The sequence below is a fragment of the Equus quagga genome, chromosome 10 (assembly GCF_021613505.1).
Source record: "Equus quagga isolate Etosha38 chromosome 10, UCLA_HA_Equagga_1.0, whole genome shotgun sequence".
NCBI classification, from domain to species: domain Eukaryota; kingdom Metazoa; phylum Chordata; class Mammalia; order Perissodactyla; family Equidae; genus Equus; species Equus quagga.
Genome location: NC_060276.1, coordinates 110,339,208 through 110,355,274, shown reverse-complemented (window position 1 = coordinate 110,355,274; position 16,067 = coordinate 110,339,208). Strand labels below are relative to the sequence as shown.

At 43.6% G+C, this 16,067-nt stretch overlaps 2 protein-coding genes across 5 annotated transcripts in view; one reads left to right on the top strand and one right to left on the bottom strand.

The window, feature by feature from the left end:
* The window catches only part of CTPS2 (CTP synthase 2), an 89,256-nt gene extending 78,618 nt beyond the window's left edge, over positions 1-10,638 (bottom strand). The window contains exons 1-2 of one of the 4 annotated variants that reach the window (XM_046674010.1): positions 10,429-10,638; positions 5,169-5,373 (exon numbers count right to left, since the gene is read on the bottom strand). In XM_046674010.1, coding sequence (XP_046529966.1) covers positions 5,169-5,334 — 166 coding nt within the window. In that variant the 5' untranslated portion in view covers positions 5,335-5,373; positions 10,429-10,638. The other 3 variants (XM_046674013.1, XM_046674011.1, XM_046674012.1) reach the window with 3 other exon arrangements.
* Positions 10,639-15,195: 4,557 nt separating this feature from the next.
* SYAP1 (synapse associated protein 1) overlaps positions 15,196-16,067 on the top strand; it is a 29,725-nt gene continuing 28,853 nt past the window's right edge. Inside the window, exon 1 of the mRNA XM_046673894.1 lies at positions 15,196-15,504. Within this exon, the coding sequence (XP_046529850.1) occupies positions 15,321-15,504 (184 nt within the window). The 5' untranslated portion in view covers positions 15,196-15,320. The remainder of the gene's footprint in view (positions 15,505-16,067) is intronic.

The window sequence follows — 16,067 nt, the reverse complement described above, 5'->3', positions numbered from 1 at the left end:
CCCTGAGCTAACATCCGTGCCCATCTTCCTCTACTTTATATGTGGGATGCCTACCACAGCATGGCTTGCCAAGTGGTGCCATGTCCACACCCAGGATCTGAACCAGCGAACCCCGGGCCGCCAAAGAGGAACGTGCAAACTTAACCGCTGCACCACCAGGCTGGCCCCGAGCGTGTTATATTAAAGAGCTGATAAAAGACTTATTTATAAGCCACATTCTATCACCATTTCCTTATTTTGATGGGAAAACAACAATTCAATTCTAGCCATGAAAATGTATCAGAAAAACTCTAGTATCCTATTATAGTTTTTTCTTTTTTTAAAAAAGATTTGCTAACATGTGTTGCCAATCTTCTTTTTTTTGTCTTCTTCTCCCCAAAGCCCCCCAGTACATAGTTGTATATTCTAGTTGTAGGTCCTTCTGGTTCTGCTATGTGGGACGCCACCTCAGCATGACCTGACAAGTGAAACCCCGGGCGGCTGAAGCAGAGCACACAAATTTAACCACTCGGCCACGGGGCTGGCCCCCTATTACGGTATTTTTTAAATGCTTACTGAAATTCTGTCTTCGAGATTTAGCTTTTCCAAATTCATCATATATCACATAGAAAAGGGACTTTAAAACAGCAATTTTAAAAATAAATAGCAATTTACTTCAAAGCATCAGTATCCTGGACTGTGGAATTGGCATAAGAAAGTTTTAATTGATTCTCATCTTGGTTAAAGCCACAATTAAACAGACAGTAGATGAAAAGCAGGGCCCCAGGTAGCCCACAGGGCAACTTGGTGAGAGCGAGGCAAAAAAGCCAGTGTGTGCAGTAAGCCAGCTGCACAACAGCACCATGAAAAAGGATATAGATGAAGACCTAATCACATGGGGAGCACTTGTGTTGACTACTGGGCATGTCTCGGGGTCCCCAGTTTCACTTGAGGCATCAATTAGGAGTCCAGCATTCTAAAGCCACCTTGAAGAATTGAACTTCCCTCTGATTAAGGAAATTCTCTCATTTACTCCTATTGTGAGATGTTTATAGCAAAAAAGTTTGGCTAGCTTACAAACCTAATCAGAAAACTTTTGTATCCTCATTTATGTCTCCCTCATAAGGTAACTAGGTGTGGTCGAGAAGGTCTCTAAGGATAAAAGAGTAAACTGATGAAACTGCAATATTTTTGTATTTCCAGTTCAAATTCCACTTTCTCATGTTAATCAGGAATCACCAACGTATGGAAAAGTCTTTTTACTTTGATCAGCTTAACTTTTGACAAATAAGGGACAATCTCTGAAATCTAGTTAATTCAGGCCAAATCCAGTTTGCCAGTACTTCAGATATATGGCAAAGGTCTTGATATTTAAATTCCTATATTTTAAATTACTAAATTTTAAATTCTTAAATTTTAAAAGTATGTACACATTATGTTTCTAGAAAAGAAAGAAAAACTGTAGATGTCTTCAAAAATAATTTTAGATTTAATGTAATTATAATTAAAATTCCAATAGGTTTTCTTTTAACCTGACAGTGATACTAAAGTTAATTTGGAAGAAAAACAGGTATGATTACCAAAATAAAATACACACACAAAAAAATGAAAATAAAGGCTCCTATACCAAATAACAATGAGTAAATGAAGATTGAAATACATATATATATTTCAATATATATAAATATGGAACAAGATAACATCAACAAATACACAAAACCAAACTATCCAAAAAGGTCTGTATTACATAAAGGAATTTAATACATGACTTAAAAAAATAATCAACAATATCATCACAAATTAAAGTAGATAAAATATTCAGAAATAAACTTCAGGGGCCAGCCCAGTGGCGTAGCAGTTAAATTCACATGCCCCCCTCCAGTGACCTGGGGTTCACAGGTTCAGATCCCAGGTGTGGACCTAGCACCACTCGTCTAGCCACGCTGTGGGATCATCCCACATAAGATAGAGGAAGATTGGCACAGACGTTAGCTCAGGGCCAACCTTCCTCACACACACACACACACAAATACACAGAAATAAACTTCAAAAAAATGTGTAGGATCTATATGAAGAAAACTTAAAAACCTTACTTCAGAGACATAAAAGAAGGTATGAATAAAATGAAAGCCATTTAGAAAGTTCCTGAATGGGCCAGTTAATATTTTCAGTGTTTTAAGTCTTCGCCAAATTAATTCATAAATTTAAAGCAATATCTGTGAAAAACTCCAATTTGATTTCTTGTAAAGGTTGACAAAATGATTCCCAGGTTAATCTTGAAGATGACGAATATTTTGAAGTCAAAAAAAAGAAGAAAAGGAATAATGAGGAAAGTCCTGACCTACTTGATAAGAAAAAGCTGCAGCTGTTAAAATGGTAGGCAGGGGCAGCCCAGTGGTGCGGTGGTTAAGTTCACACCTTCCGCTCCAGCGGCCCAGTTCAGATCCTGGGTGCGGACCTACGCACCACTTGTCAAGCCATGCTGTGGCAGGCGTCCCACAGATAGAGCAGAGGAAGATGGGCATGGATGTTAGCTCAAGGCCAGTCTTCCTCAGCAAAAAGAGGGGGATTGGCAGTAGATGTTAGCTCAAGGCTAATCTTCCTCAAAAAAAAAAAAATTGGTAGGCAGGAATAAACAGAGATCTGGAACAGAACAGAGCACAAAGACAGACCCAATTACAGACAGAAATTTAGTATATAATAAAAGGTGGTATCTCAAGTCAATGGAGAAAGGATAATATCTTTGATAAATGCCATTAGGAATAGTTGGTTAATCAGAAAAAAATTTAGAAAAGAAATTGTTACATCCTCACCTCCCACCAAATTAAATTCCACATGTGTTAACAATGTTAAAGTCAAGTCAAAGGGAACTATAAAAGTGCTAGAAGAAAATATAGATGACTATTTAAATATTCCTGGGGCGGAGAAGTCTTAAAGGTGACATCAAAGGCAGAAGCCATAAAGGAAACAGTTGACACATTTAATCACATAAATGGTAAATTGAATTTATCAGCAACTAATAGAGGTAGTATTGACATATTTCAAACAGAGTAAAAATATATACATGTGGTAAATGTAGGTTAATATATTTACATAAAGTACTCTTTAAAATCATAAGAAAATAATTCAAAGGAAAACTGGCATTCTACATGGCATTGGTCAATTTTGCTGCATACCACCAACCCTAAAATCTTAGTGGCTTACAAAACATTTATTGATTTCTCCCTCACGTTACATGGGGGCTGTGGGTCAGGCAGCATTGAAAATTTCTGCTTCAACAAGGCATATGTCATATTCGCTTATATCCCATAGGACAAAACAAATCGCATGGCCAAACAATGTGACGAACCTCTCCAGTCTGCCCAGAACTAACAGGGCTCCCACGACGCGGGACTTTGTTTGCAAACCAGGAAAGTTCCAAACAAACCAGTACGAGTTAACCACCATACGTGGCTGAAGTCCAAAGTCAATGGGGCAGGGAAATTTACTCCACAGAAGGAATAGTTTCAAACAAAATACAATCTGCCACAGACTTGAATAAGTCATTCTACAGACAACATGAAAATCAAAGAAATCTAAATTAAAACAAGGAAATAGGGCCGGCCCGGTGGTGCAGTGGTTAAGTTCGCATGTTCCACTTCGCCAGCCCAGGGTTCGCCGGTTCGAATCCCGGGTGTGGACATGGCACCACTTGGCAAGCCATGCTGTGGTAGGCGCCCCACATGTAAAGTAGAAGAAGATGGGTACAGATGTTAGCTCAGGGCCAGTCTTCCTCAGCAAAAAGAGGGAGATTGGCAGCAGATGTTAGCTCAGGGCTAATCTTCCTCAAAAAAAAAAAACAATGAAATACACTTTTTTTGCTTTTTTGGCTTACTCTCAGGTTAGTAAAGTTAAAGAATAATATTCAGCAAAGGCATAAAGAAACGGACCTTCATATACACTCTTGATGACGATATAAATTGCTGCAGGTCCACAAGCCTTATTGGAAAATTCTTGGAGACAAGATGGAAACTGGAATTTGGCATTTTTCCAATCATAGAAAGGTAATACAGAACACTTTCCATATATTAGAAAACACCCCAAAAGCAACCCATAATCAAGCACATTCCAAGTGAAATAAAGACTAGAAATAGGCACAGCTTTATGAAGATTTTTCTATTCTCAAAACTCTTGGGAAAAGATTATAAATAGCCACAAACATATGAAGAATTTTAAATTTTCAGAACTTTTTGTATTTCAGAGCTGTAGGTAAGGGATCGTGAACCTAAACACCTTTGGCAATATGCATTATGTGTCAAAAGCCTGAAAACCATAGCTACCCATCTAAAGAAATAAATTTTAAAGATTTCCATCACAGTATTGTTTATAATAGCAATACATTGAAAATTATTTCTTATTATTGTTCAGCCTCTGTGCAGCCTTTAAGAGTACAGAATATATAAAAATATCCACAGTACATTGTGTTAAAAATTCGATCAAAAAATAATGTGACTGTAAGATTCAATTCATTTAAAGGTCAAAAACAAGCAAAACTAATCTGTGGTGTTACAAGACAGGATAGCAGTTACCCTGGTGGTTTTGGCAGGGGATAGACTGCAAGGGGAATGAGGGGCCGTTTCTGTTTCTTGATCTGTGGGCTGGTTACACAGTATGTTCATTTCAACAAGTGGTACACTTATGATTTATGCACTTTCCTGTTTGTACGTAAAAAGTTTAAAGAGAAAATATGTAAGTCCTAACACCTTTTTAAAAATAATTAGTACATACATCAAAATGTCAACATTAATCATAGTTACTCCAAGCAGTGGGAAATGGATGATTTTTATTTTCTTCATGCCCTCTATATTGTCAATATATTCTATATAGTCTGAATTTTCCTCTTAACAATGACAGGCTAAAAGAAATATATTACCTTTATGATACAATAAAACAAAGCACGATCCATACTGCAAAAGGTACAATGAAAATGGTATTCTCACGCAGTTTTTCAAAAAATGTGGACTAATTTGGAATGTCATTAGCAAGCTGAAAAAATGTATCAACAACCATGAGAACATTCACATATTCATAATGTGTGATTCAGCGACTCTACTTCTAATACTCTTATCATCAAGAAATTACCCAAAATACCAGAAAGAACGGCAATTTAACTCAGTGCTTTATAAGGGAGAAGTGGTTCTCTTTCATACCGTGCTCATAAGGGGAAAAAGTGCCTGCGTCGATGTTAATATAGGGGTCAATTTTGATGGCAGTCACTCGGAGCCCGCATGATTTCAGAATCATCCCAATGCTACTCGCGATGATCCCTTTACCGATGCCCGAGATGACCCCGCCAGTGACCAGGATGTACTTCATTGGCAGAGGAGTGGCTGGGTGCCGGCACCCGGATAGAATCTGAAAGGTAATAAAATGAAGGATCAGGGAAGAGAAACATTTTCTCAACCCAGTAGAGAGTGTGTTAAACCAGAATTTCAAAAGCATACAACATTCTTCTATCTAAACTCAATATCTGAAACTTTTGAAACAAAATCTTATCTTCTAGGTTGCTAATTTTTGTTGATATGCAGGACGCTGTGGCTGCTTTCCACAAGCAAAGTGGCCGGCTCCATTACCCTGATTTCCATTGACCTCAACTCTATCATGTGACAAACTTCATCATGAGAAACCAAATTTCTCTGGGATTCAGAGGCATGGTATAATTTTTAAGAGAACAGGCTCTGGAGTCAGACGGATCTGTACGAGCTGTACCTGGGCAAGTTACTAATCCTTTCTGTGCCTGTTTCTTCATCTGTGACATGAAATAAAAAATACCAGTCCCTTGTAATATTGTTCAGCACTAAAAAGAAATGAGCTATCAAACCATGCAAGACATGGAGGAACCTCAAATATGTGTTACCAAGTGAAAGAAGCCAGTCTGAAAAGGCTGCATACGGTATGATTCCAACTATATGACATTCTGGAAAAGGCAAAACTATGGCGACAGTAAGAGGATCAGTAGTTGCCAGGGGTTCGGGGGAAGGGAGGGACAAAGGCAGAGCACAGAGGATTGTTAGGGCAGTGAAACTATTCTGTGTGATGCTATAATGGTGGATACATGTCACTATACATTTGTTCAAATTCATAGAACAAACTCTAATGTAACCTATGGACTTGGAATGATAACGATGTGTCGATGCAGATTCATCAGTTGTAACAAATGTACCACTCTGGTTCAGAATATTGATAGTGGGCAAGGCTGTGCATGTCGGGGCAGGGAGTATATGGGAACTCAGTACTTTCTGCTCAGTTTTGCTTTGAACCTGAAATTGCTCTAAAGTCTCTGTTTTAAAAAAATCAATATTCAAATATGCCAACATAAAAAAAAAATCTCATGGGTGGTTGTGAGGATTAATTGAGCTAATATAGACCAGAGGGCAGCAAACCAGGGCCCACAGGTCACATCTGGCCCACTGATTTTGTGTGGTCCCCAAGCTAACAATGTCTTTTACATTTTAAATGATTTTAAAAAGATCAAAAGAAGAATATTTCATGACACATTAAAATTGTATGAAATTCAAACTTCAGTGTCCATAAATCAAGTTTTATTGGCACACAGCCACGCCCTTTCATTTGCATATCGTCCATGGCCACTTTCTTGCTTCAATGGCAGAATGGAGTAGCTGCAACAACAGAGACCTTCTGGCCCGCAAAGCCTGAAATGTTTACTATCTGGCCTTTTACAGAAAATGTTTGCTGATGTCTGGTATAGAGGGGATCAAAATCAACTCCTATATTAACATGTAGTAAGAACTTAATAAAAGTTAGCTATTAACATCACTACTACTAATAATAAATGTATCCTCCTTAACTAAGCATGCTGAACACTGAATCACTACCCATCAGTTTTACCACGCAGGAATATCCAAGCAGGAAAAAAAAGAAAATATTATGTCACATGGAAATTTCACTTGACTTTTTTGCTGCTGTCTGATTTAAACCCGTTCGTTCTAGAGGCAGACAGAAAGCCCAATAGCTATTTGGTTTTCTTTATTTTGAGCACTATTGTTCTTCCCTTGAGCCTGTATAGGGGCCTTGCCTGCACATGAAAATAGGCCTTAACAGTAACATCTGTGTAGTCGTGGCAGGCAAATGGACAACTGAGTAAGACCACTAACATAAAATTACAACTGCAAAAAAAGAGAGTAACTAACAAGAGCTAATAACTATAAATCTCACTTTTTATTGTAATTCACAAATTTTTTAAAATACCTAGAAATTAAGCACAAATGCAATCAGGTAGGAATGATTTCAGCTACCCGTTTATCTTATTTGTCTGTCCTCCTCAAAGCAATGCTCATTCTGACTTTGTAGTTTCCTCTACTTTCAAAAGGAATGATCTGAACTTAAAGGTGTAAAGTTATTTCAATTTAGAGCTGTGAGTTTAACTTGAACTAGCCGATCGTGGTCAGGGCGAGTAAAATGAAGCCATTCAAAATATACATGTCCAGTGGAGCTGCCCCGTGGCCGAGTGGTTAAGTTCACGTGCTCTGCTCCGGCAGCCCAGGGTTTTGCCGGTTCAGATCCTGGCGCGGACACAGCACCGCTCGTCAGGCCATGCTGAGGCGGTGTCCCACATGCCACAACTAGAAGGACCTACAACTAAAAATATATATATACAGCCATGCACTGGAGGGCATGGGGAGAAACAAAAAGGAAAAATTTTAAATATGTATATATATATACATGTCCCATCCCAAATGGCTTTCCTAAGTCCCTGGGCCTGCCTTTCTCTACACACTACAGTTGATCACATTCAATGCCATTGTTCCTCTTCACTAGCCACCTGGCCATCCACTCCCTTGAGCTAGGATTCTCAATCTAAACCCAGATGCTCCTCCTGTAGATCCAAAATGTATCTGAATATTCATCTCTTTCCACTCTTACTGGCCCAGGTAGTCTTTATAGTGGTAATTTCTTCACTGCCCTCCCTTACCCATCCCACTGTTGATTTCCTCTATTTTGATAAGTGCCCCTCCTCTGGAGTCAGACAACCTGGGTTCCAATGCTGACTGTCATTTACAGCTATGACGCTGGGCAACTTCTTCAACTTTTCTAGACGTCGATTTTCTCTACCTATGCAGTACACAAAGATAACAACAGCGGCCACTTTACAGAGGTATGTGGGCATTGACAAAGAGAGTGCCCAAGTGCTAGATAAAAGTTATTCATTCTCATTTTTCAGAACCATCTACTCACTGATTCAATCAGTTCACAAATGTTTATTGAATGTCTATTATATGCTTGATACGTTGCCAGGTCGTGGGGATAGGAAGGTGAACAAAAAGTCAAGGTCCCTGCCCTCCTGGACTTCACCTTTCCCGTGGGATTAAGGGGCAAATAAGCAGTGTTGTAATTGTACCTTATACTGGCACTGTCACCCTATTAAAATGACTTCCCATTAGTAAGAGTTAGCAAAATCAAAAAATGCCATAGAAAACGAGTGTATCCATGTGAAGTCACATTATGTGGTTATCAAAAAGCCTAAGAATCTTTCATATAAGATATGCTTGTTACATGAACAAAGCAGGATATAAAATTGAATATGATATTATCTCAACTATGTTTTTTTAATTAAAACTGGTCAAAAGTACACCAAAATGCTAAATTTTTATATATTTAGGTGGTTGCGTTGTAGGCAATCGTTAGTTTTCTATATTTTCAAAAGCATAAGATACCTTGTTTAAGTACATTAAATATTTTACAAAGTCCTTCTTGAAAATATCACTTAATACCAAGGAGACACCAAGTCCTTTTCACCTCTTTTAAGCAAACAAGTAAGTTTGAAGCAAAGTTTTAAAACTACAGGAAAAGGCAAGTTCTTCAGGCTAGTTCCCTGAATCGGGAGGTTTTTTCCTGTGTGAAGACTGAGGTTTTCGTTTACTCTTATAGACAGTGAGCAGAACCAATTATCTGCAAAACAGGAGTGTGTAGGGCTGCGCTGTCTACTGTCCAATAAAAACATTACACCTGTGTAATTTTTAATTTTCTAGTAGCCATTTTAAAAAAGTAAAAAGAAACAGATGAAGTTAACTTGAACAATATCTTATTTAACCCAATGTATCCAAAATACTATCGTTTTAACACATAATCAATATGAGAATGTATTAGTGACATATTTTACATCTCTTTTTTTTTTAACTAAGTCTTCCGAAATTAGGTGTGTCTACTGAACAGCACATCTCACTTCAGACACCCCACATTTTCAGTATTCAAGATCCACACGTGGTGAGTGGCTCCCACACTGGGCATTGCAGGCCCAGAACAACTAAAAACATCAGAAGCACCAAGAGACACCTTCTCAAACACGGCCATTTAAAAAGTAATGTTAGCCGAAAACAAAAAGAGTACTTACCGAATGATCCCATTTTATGAAGCTCTAGAACAGGCAAAACTAAACTGCGATAGAAATCAAGGGAGGGGGGGTTGTGGATTGACTGGAAAGGGGCATGAGGGAACTTTCCCGGAGTAAAGGACACGGTTTATGTCTGCGTTGGGGTAGTGGTTACACGGGGGTATAATTTGTCAAATCCCCCATCTGCACACTTAAAATGGGGGAGATTTTATTGTATGTTAATTACACATCAAAGTTGTAAAAATTATTGCAAAAGAAAAGCTATTTTGTAGCAGCAGCTTACTTAGGCACAGGGCGCCCTAAGCAGCTATCATGGAGGAAACGCGAGGGTCGTTGTCTAACGAGTGCCCTGGGCGGGGCAGGCGACAGACCAGCTCTTTCTCTCGGCTCGGGGCTGCACTTCCGCCCGCGCCAGCCCCGGGCTCTGCGGCCCCCGTGGCCCGGGAGGAATGGCGCTGGGGGCGCGGCCAGCCTGGCGCCCCGATCCGCGGCCTGGGCGGGGAGAAGCGCACCCCGGGGAGGCGACGCGGCCGACTCCGGGCGCAGGCCGCCGCAGGCAGGGCTCCGACGGCGCTGGGCGCTGGGCGCTGCGCGCGGGCAGGGCGGCCCCGGCCACTGCGCCCGGCCCGCCCGCGGTCTGCGTGCTCCGGGTGCGGGGCAGCGGCCGGCGCCTGGCCCCTCTCGGACACCGCGAGGGCGCCATCCGGGAGAGGACAAAGGCGCGCGGCCACACGTGCGCGCCGGGGCGTGGGGCGCGGGGCGCGGGGCGCGGGCGGCGGGGGGAGGGACCCTGGAGACGCGGGGGGACCCCAGTGCGGAGGCCCTGGGGGTCCCGGGGAGGCCTGGGCGGGGGTTTACCTGCGCGGTGGCGGTGGCGCCGGGAGGGTGGCCGCTGGGGACGCCGGACTCCGCCCTGCGGCCAGCCCGCGCTCACCTGTCGGGCTGGGGAGGGGGCCGCCGCTAGGGGTGTCCCCAGTCGCCACCCGCGCCGGCCCCGGGTGCGCGGCGCCCTTCTCGCCCCCCTTCCCTCGCCGACCCCGCCGGCCCCGCTGACTCACGCCGGTGAGCTGGGGGGTTGTGCAGTGCTCCGAAACAGCGTCTAAAAAGTGGCTCCTCCGGCGCAGCTTCCCGTCACCGTCCTCCCTGGACGCACTTGGCCCCAGGCCTCGCTCAGCCCGGGGCTGCCCCTCCCCTCCGGGGCTCCCTTAGCGACAGCACTTCGGGGATGCGAGTGAGCGCCACGTTTCCGCGAGCTTCGGCCCCGTGCGAGCCGAGCGCCTGGCCGGGGCCTCCTGTGCACTTCGCACGGCTGTGAAGAACTTCACTCTGCCACAAACGTTCGTGGGTCCCCTGCTGCGCGCCAGGAACTGCAGGAGTGCTGAGGAGGGGACGAAAATTAGACAGGATTCCTGCCTTGGAGGGGCTCATAGTCTGGGCAAGGTCTACAGTCTGCTGGAATCGGGAAAGCTCCTAGAACAATACTCTGTGTTGCAAAAAAGAAAAAAATGTGGGGGCACGGGAGGACAATTAGGGCTTCACCCAGTGACTTTTTAAGAGTATTTGGAGGCTGGAAAAGGACACAGGAGGTTATTAAGGCGAAGGGAAGAACACACAAACCACTGAAGGAGAAAGGATCTAACTATGGACGATAGAAGAGTTTGGAGTGAGATGGAAGGGTTAGGAAAGTGGTGAAAATTTTCACTAACCAGTGTGAGTCGCTAGAGTGCCAAGTTAGACAAGTCACTGAGGACCTGGTGGAGTTTAGAAACCACAATTGTGTAATGATGTCCAGCTATAATTTTGCAAGATATATATAGGCGGATATATAAATATAGATACTTGTGATAAAACCAGAGTTTGCCGGTTGACTAGAATGGAAGGACAAGAGAGGGAGGAAGTTTAGGGCGCTGAAAGAATGTGATTGTAGGAATGGTCCAGGGGTCTAGTACACAGAGGAAAGGAAGGGGAGCAGCAGGAAGCTGATAGACTAGGAGAAAGAAAAGAGAGGACCAAAGACAAGGGCCTATGGGAACTCGAGAGTTGTCACCAGAGTGTGGAAGCACTTACAGGGAATGATACGGTTTAGGGTGTGACTGCTGAAACGAGTCAAGTGAGATGGGCATCACTGGGATTGGGTCTAGTGCCCCCAGGCTAGCGTGTGGTACATCCAGGGCCCTGGAAGGATGGCGGAAGTTGGAGGAGTCAGGTGAGGTCAAGGAATCAAGTTGTCAGTGAATGTGGAGAGTGACTCTGAAGCTAATAGATGACAATAACAAGGTAGGGTAGAGGATTGTATGGCAAAATTAAATGAATTTCAAAGCAAAAGAGTTTCTCCCCACCAAGGATGACAGAGCAGTGTCGTGGAAGAAGCAGTAAAGAGCAGGGGACAGTGACGCCAACTTCTGGCAGAATGAGCAGAGGCTCTGCTCAGCAGGGGAGACCCAAGTCTCCAAGGCCAAAAAATAAGGAAGTACATTTTTTTTTAAAGGAGGAAACACCTTCTAAAAAGGCCAGAGGCATGGAGGAGTTTGTTAATGAAACAAGTCCTCCAGAGGGCCCAGTGGAAAGGATGTTTGTGCAATGGGTTGACCTCGATGGCAATACTAATACCTGTCACATATGTAAAGTTTCCTTCCACATTTCAGTACTTGATTTCCTTTTTACAACCAGGACAGTTATTATGATCCCCTTTTTATAATGAAGAACCCAAGGCTTAGAGATGTGAAGTGCCCTGACCAAAGGTACGTTAATTAATATGAGTTGCAAAGCTAGGACATCAAGGCAAAATGTCTGTCCTCAAAGCCAGACTCTTCACAGGATGTAGGGCCTCATCCTTACCATCTATGAGACTAATGGATGAAAGGTTTTTTGGGTTTTATTTTTTTATTTATTTATTTTTTTTGATGAGGAAGATTGGCCCTGAGCTAACATCTGTTGCCAATCTTCCTCTTTTTGCTTGAGGAAGATTGTTGCTGAGCTAACACCTGTGCCAACTTCCTCTATTTTGTATGTGGGACACTGACCGCCACAGCATGGGTTGATGAGTGCCATGCCCGGGATCCAAACCTGCAAACCCCAGGCCACCAAAGTGGAGTGTGCGAACTTAACCACTACACCACCGGGCCAGCCCCAACAAAAGATATTTTGTGACTACAAAGGGGTTATTATAACTATTGTATTATTAATACGAAATGGGAGAAAAATTTGATAACAGGCTTCAGATCAACTGATTTGTGTGGGATAAGGGTGTGTCCTGATTCCAGTGTTTATTCATGGCCTACTGGCAGCATAGCATTGTGCTGGGCCCTTGAGAGGATGACAGAGATGAAAAGGAAGTCCGGCATTAAGTTGACTGCTCATGTTCTTTTATAATCTTTTATTTTGAAGAATTCTACCTTTCAGAATGATTATAAAACTGCCTGTCCCCTGGGGAACACAGCCTTCACCGTGGTTTTGGTGAAGTAAGGCTGAATGGGCGGGCCCCACCTCTGCTATGGGAAGGGCCAGCACAATGTTCCTTTTTCGGATGAAGAAACTTGAAGGGCAGGAACGAGGAGAAACAAATCAAGATTATTCACCTATTAGATAGTGGAGTTAGAACCCCCCCCCCCCCAGGCTTCTGATTGAAATTCCGCGCTCATTACAATCATACTTGAACCAAATATCCTTTTTCTACAAAATGTCAACCACTTTCAGGTTCTCACTGATTTAATAAGTCCTAGAAAGGCATTGGTCCTAAGATGTGTCCTGACTTTCAAAGCTGAATCAATACGCAGACTCTAAAAACATGATGGAATGTCACTGATGCCACTGAATTGTACACTTAGAAATGGTTAAAATGGCAAATTTTGTTATATATATTTTACCACAGTTTTTTAATTAATAGTGTAATATACCAAAAACCATTGAATTGTACACTTTAAACAGGTAAATTATATCTCAATAAAGGTATTTGGAAAAAAAAAACAGGTTGGAGTTGTTAAGCTAAAGTCCTGGCCCTGATATGGAAATATACTCAGGCTGGAAAACCAGACAGCAGGGCAATCAGAACTGTACTCTGGCCCCCACATATTCACACAGGTCACTGGAACTAGGCTACTCTTCTCCAAATGGTGGGAGAAGGAATAATGGGTGTCCTTCCCCAACAGATTGCTTGAGACTACTTGAGAAATATGCTTCATGAATTCTCTGCTCTGAATGAGGTAGTTGTTCACCTACCCAGTTTTTTTGTTCGTTTGTTTACATGTTATTATGGAAAACGTTAAATATACAGAAAAGCAGACATAAAAGTATAACCACCCAGCTTCAACAATGACCAACACATGGCCAGGCTTGTTTCATCCATCTCCCTACCCATTTGCCCCCATCCTGTATTAATTTGAAGCAACTGTCAGACATCCAGTCATTTCATTGATAAATATTTCAGTTTGATTCTCTAAAAACAAAGAACTCCTTTGAACACACGCAGACAATACCATTACCACATTTAAAAATTAACAACTCCTGGGGCTGGCCCCGTGGCCCAGCGGTTAAGTTCCCACGCTCCGCTGCAGGTGGCCCAGTGTTTCGTTGGTTTGAATCCTGGGCTCGGACATGGCACTGCCCATCAAACCACGCTGAGGCAGCGTCCCACATGCCACAACTAGAAGGACCCACAACGAAGAATATACAACTATGTACTATGTACCGGGGGGCTTTGGGGAGAAAGAGGAAAAAAGAAAATCTTTAAAAAAAAAATTAGCAATTCCTAAATCCATCAACACATGAATGGATAAGCAAAATGTGGTATTATACACATGCAAGGGAATATTATTCAGCCTTTTTAAAGGTAGTCTAAGGGAGAATTTTAAGGAAATTCTAACACATACTACAACATGGATGAACCTTGAGGACATTTGCTAAGTGAAATAAGCCAGTCACAAAAAGACAAATACGGTGTGATTCCACTTATTGTGTTCCTGGAGTAGTCAAACTCATAAAGACAGAAAGTAGCGTGGATGCCAGAAGCTGCCGGGAGGGGAGAATGGGGAGTTAACATATAGAGAATTTCAGTTTTGCAACAAAAGCTTTGGAGATTAGTTGCACAACACTGTGAATGCACTTAGCACTACTGAACTATACACTTAAAAATGGTTAAGATGATAAACTTTATGTGTACAATTAAAATTTTTAAAACGACCCCTTAATTTCATGAACTATCTAGTGCCCAAATGTCCGATTCTTACAAATGTCATATTTTTTTCCCGAATGTGTTTGTTTGAATTAGAATCCAAATAAAATCCACAAATTGCCCTGGGTTATGTCTCTTAAATCGTTTTTAATCTATAGGTTCCCCTTCCCCTACTTCCTTGCAATTTAGTTGAAGAAACAACGTTGTTTGTCCTGTGGTTTCTCACAGCCTAGATTCTGCTCCCCGCATCCCGTGGTGTCCTCTAACACTTTCCTCTGTCCTCTGTATTCCCTCTGTAAATCGGTAGTCGGACCGAGAGGCCCCGGGCTAGTTTTTATTTGGACTCAGGAGGAGGCTAAAGACATCGATTTCCGCGAGCCGGTCCGGCTGGACTCGAAAAGGAGAGGCTAAATCACCAGCCACGCTGCTGAGAGTGACAAAGACGCCGTTCACACGCCCAGGGCCGTCACCAACGAAGCTGAGAAAGAAGAAATAGGGGCGGGGCGAGACTACGTGGGGAAAACCCTTTGACCATTTTCCACGCGCGCGCAATGCAGTTACCGAAACAACCCGCCAGCGGGGGCGGGGCCTTTGGCAGGAAGTGACGCCTGAGCGGCTGGCGGCAGAGTTGCCATAGAGGCGGGGAGACGGCTAGACGGGCTGCTCCGGGGTCGCACTTCCGGCCATCTCCCTGGGAGACGCGCATTGTGGAGTCAGGAGCGGGCAGTGAGCGCTGGGGTCTCCAGTGGCCCGGACCGCGGCGGCGGCCCCGCGAGCGGGATGTTCCGGGGTTTGAGCAGTTGGTTTGGCTTGGAGCAGCCGGCGGCGGGTGGCCGGCAATCCGAGGGAGACGGGCAGCCCGAGGGAGACGCTCCACCCGAGCAGCGCTCCGAGACGGTGGCGGAGCCGGCACCGCAGCAAACGGGGGACCAGGAGCTTCTTCACCAGGCCAAAGGACTCGGCAGTGAGTCTCCCCCGGCCCGCGGGACCATGGAGTGGCGCACAGTGCCCGCATCCCTCCTCTTGACGCCCCCGGGGCGTGGGCGCGACTGGTCCCGAGGTGTGGGGTGGGGGGAAGGGGAGGAGGGTGTGTCAGTCGGTCGGTCCTCTCGGGAACGGAAGACGTTGGTGAGGATCTGGGCGAGGCTGAAGCTTCATCTAGCAGTCAAATCCTTTGCCTGAAGTTCCTGGTGACATGTCATTCTTTGCAAAGTGTGTAAACATTGGGAACAGGGCCGCAGTAAAGCGGTGTGACACCACGTCTTTAGATTTGAGGAGGAATCTTTTTGTCGAACTCGCCGACTTTCACCTTCACACTTCTCCACCCCCACGACAGGGGACGTTGGGAGCTTGAGTTGGCTGAAAAAGTGCCTTTTGCCCTTAGGGCAGAATGTGTTGTCCGATGGCGATTGAGGAAGAGTTACTGAAGGCCTCCATGAGGCTCATCTCCTTTTTAAAGGTGGAATGGGAGTTTTTTCCTTAAGGCGGGAGAGTAGCTACCAATTCCTGTCTGTGATGTGCAAGTTT